The sequence below is a fragment of the Pygoscelis adeliae genome, unplaced genomic scaffold (genome assembly GCF_000699105.1).
Source record: "Pygoscelis adeliae isolate BGI_AS28 unplaced genomic scaffold, ASM69910v1 Scaffold203, whole genome shotgun sequence".
NCBI classification, from domain to species: domain Eukaryota; kingdom Metazoa; phylum Chordata; class Aves; order Sphenisciformes; family Spheniscidae; genus Pygoscelis; species Pygoscelis adeliae.
Genome location: NW_008824407.1, coordinates 13,605 through 15,101, shown reverse-complemented (window position 1 = coordinate 15,101; position 1,497 = coordinate 13,605). Strand labels below are relative to the sequence as shown.

The following is a 1,497-nucleotide window of genomic DNA, read 5'->3' as shown; positions in this document are numbered from 1 at the left end:
GCCCCTTGGCAGCACTGCCCTGAGGGGCTATTGGCTGCCATCGCTATGGTGGCATGGCTGCCAAGGGCTGGTGAGTCGGGTGGCGATGCCTTGAGGCAGGGACCATCTGCTACGTGGTGTTTATGCAGCATCGGCCCAATGTTCTTGGCTGCTGTGATGGCCTCCCTGTCATGAAACGTATTTAATGACAAGGCAGGAGGATCTCAGGACTGTCCCTCCTCCGCAAAGCAGCCGCCTGCGGCAGGAATCTGCGAATGCTTGGTTTCCTCTGCCGCCGTCTGCTTTGACATGTCAGCTGAGAGACGTTGGGCGGGGGGAGAGACACTTGCCAAGCCGGGCAGTGCCCTGTGGTGACAAGTCCTCCTCCGCTGCGCCAGCTGGCAGGCAGAAACGTCACCTGCTGACTGTCCTCGTGACTGTGCACGTAAGCGCTCAGTGCCACCTCCACAGAGCTACACCGGGAGCTCCTGGGGTGGATGTTTCTTGGCAAGGGAAGGGGGAACAGTGGAAAGGTCAAAGCTGATCAAGCACAAAGATGCTGCTTTCAGGTTTGGGGCTCTGATGGAGAAGGGAAGGGCACAGACAAGCTCTGGAGAGCATCCTTCCTGCCCTCAGGGGTGAAGAGGATGGAGCCATGAAGGTTCCCACATGGACCCATGGAGACAAGAAGGGGTTGTGGAGCCAAGCGTGGTGAAAAGCATACATCAGCCATGGGGTCTTGCCTGCTCTGGGTTGCATTGCCAGACTGCAGCCCACCATGGCATGTCCCAAACCCTTCCTGGTGCCACAAGCAGTGCCTGAGCCCTCCAGGCCACCCAGCTCCCCAGGGTGGCTGCCATACCTGCATCCTCAGTGGCACTGCTGAGGAGTCCGATTTTCTTGAGGTGGCTGGGGGTGGAGACAGACAGGGACATGACATCGCCAATGGCCTCATGGAAGCCAGGGTTGGCCCCACTGCGGAAGGAGACGGGCTGGTCCTTGTACTGCAGGTAGTACTGGACGTGGCCCATCTCATGGTGCACCGTGAACAGCTGCTCCATGGTCACCGTTGTGCACTGCTTGATCCTGCCGGGTGAAAACAGAGCATTGCCTGAGCTGAGTGAGGGACCCCGGCTGCCTGTGCACCCCCTCGATGGGAAGGACCCTCCACAGTCCCTGAGAGGGTGGCAGCATCCCATGGGGTAGGGGAAAGACCCAGTGGAGGGGAAAGCAGGGCAGCGTGGTGTCCCAAGACCTTACCCCAGAAGGTGACAGATGGGGCTGCGTGGCCAGGCTGTGGGTACCCAAAATGGTGACCACCAAGGGGGATGGAGGAGGGTCTTACCCTGTAGCCCTGGGCCCCTGCATGCCCCCACACACCTGAAGTCCTTGCGGTTGTAGAAGTCCCAGGCTGAGGCGTGACACACCACCTCCCGCTCATCCGTTGGCTTCTCCAGCATGGACTTCTCCCAGAATTCAGGGGGCATCTCCAGCAGCCGCAGGGAGGGGAAGCACTCC

The 1,497-nt window shown here is 60.2% G+C and overlaps 1 protein-coding gene across 1 annotated transcript in view; it reads right to left on the bottom strand.

Annotated features, from left to right (window-relative positions):
• ACE (angiotensin I converting enzyme) overlaps window positions 1-1,497 on the bottom strand; it is a gene marked incomplete at its 5' end in the record, with an annotated part of 29,837 nt that overhangs the window by 24,942 nt on the left and 3,398 nt on the right. Inside the window, 2 exon segments of the mRNA XM_009320429.1 lie at window positions 842-1,065; window positions 1,360-1,497. Of these exon segments, the coding sequence (XP_009318704.1) occupies window positions 842-1,065; window positions 1,360-1,497 (362 nt within the window).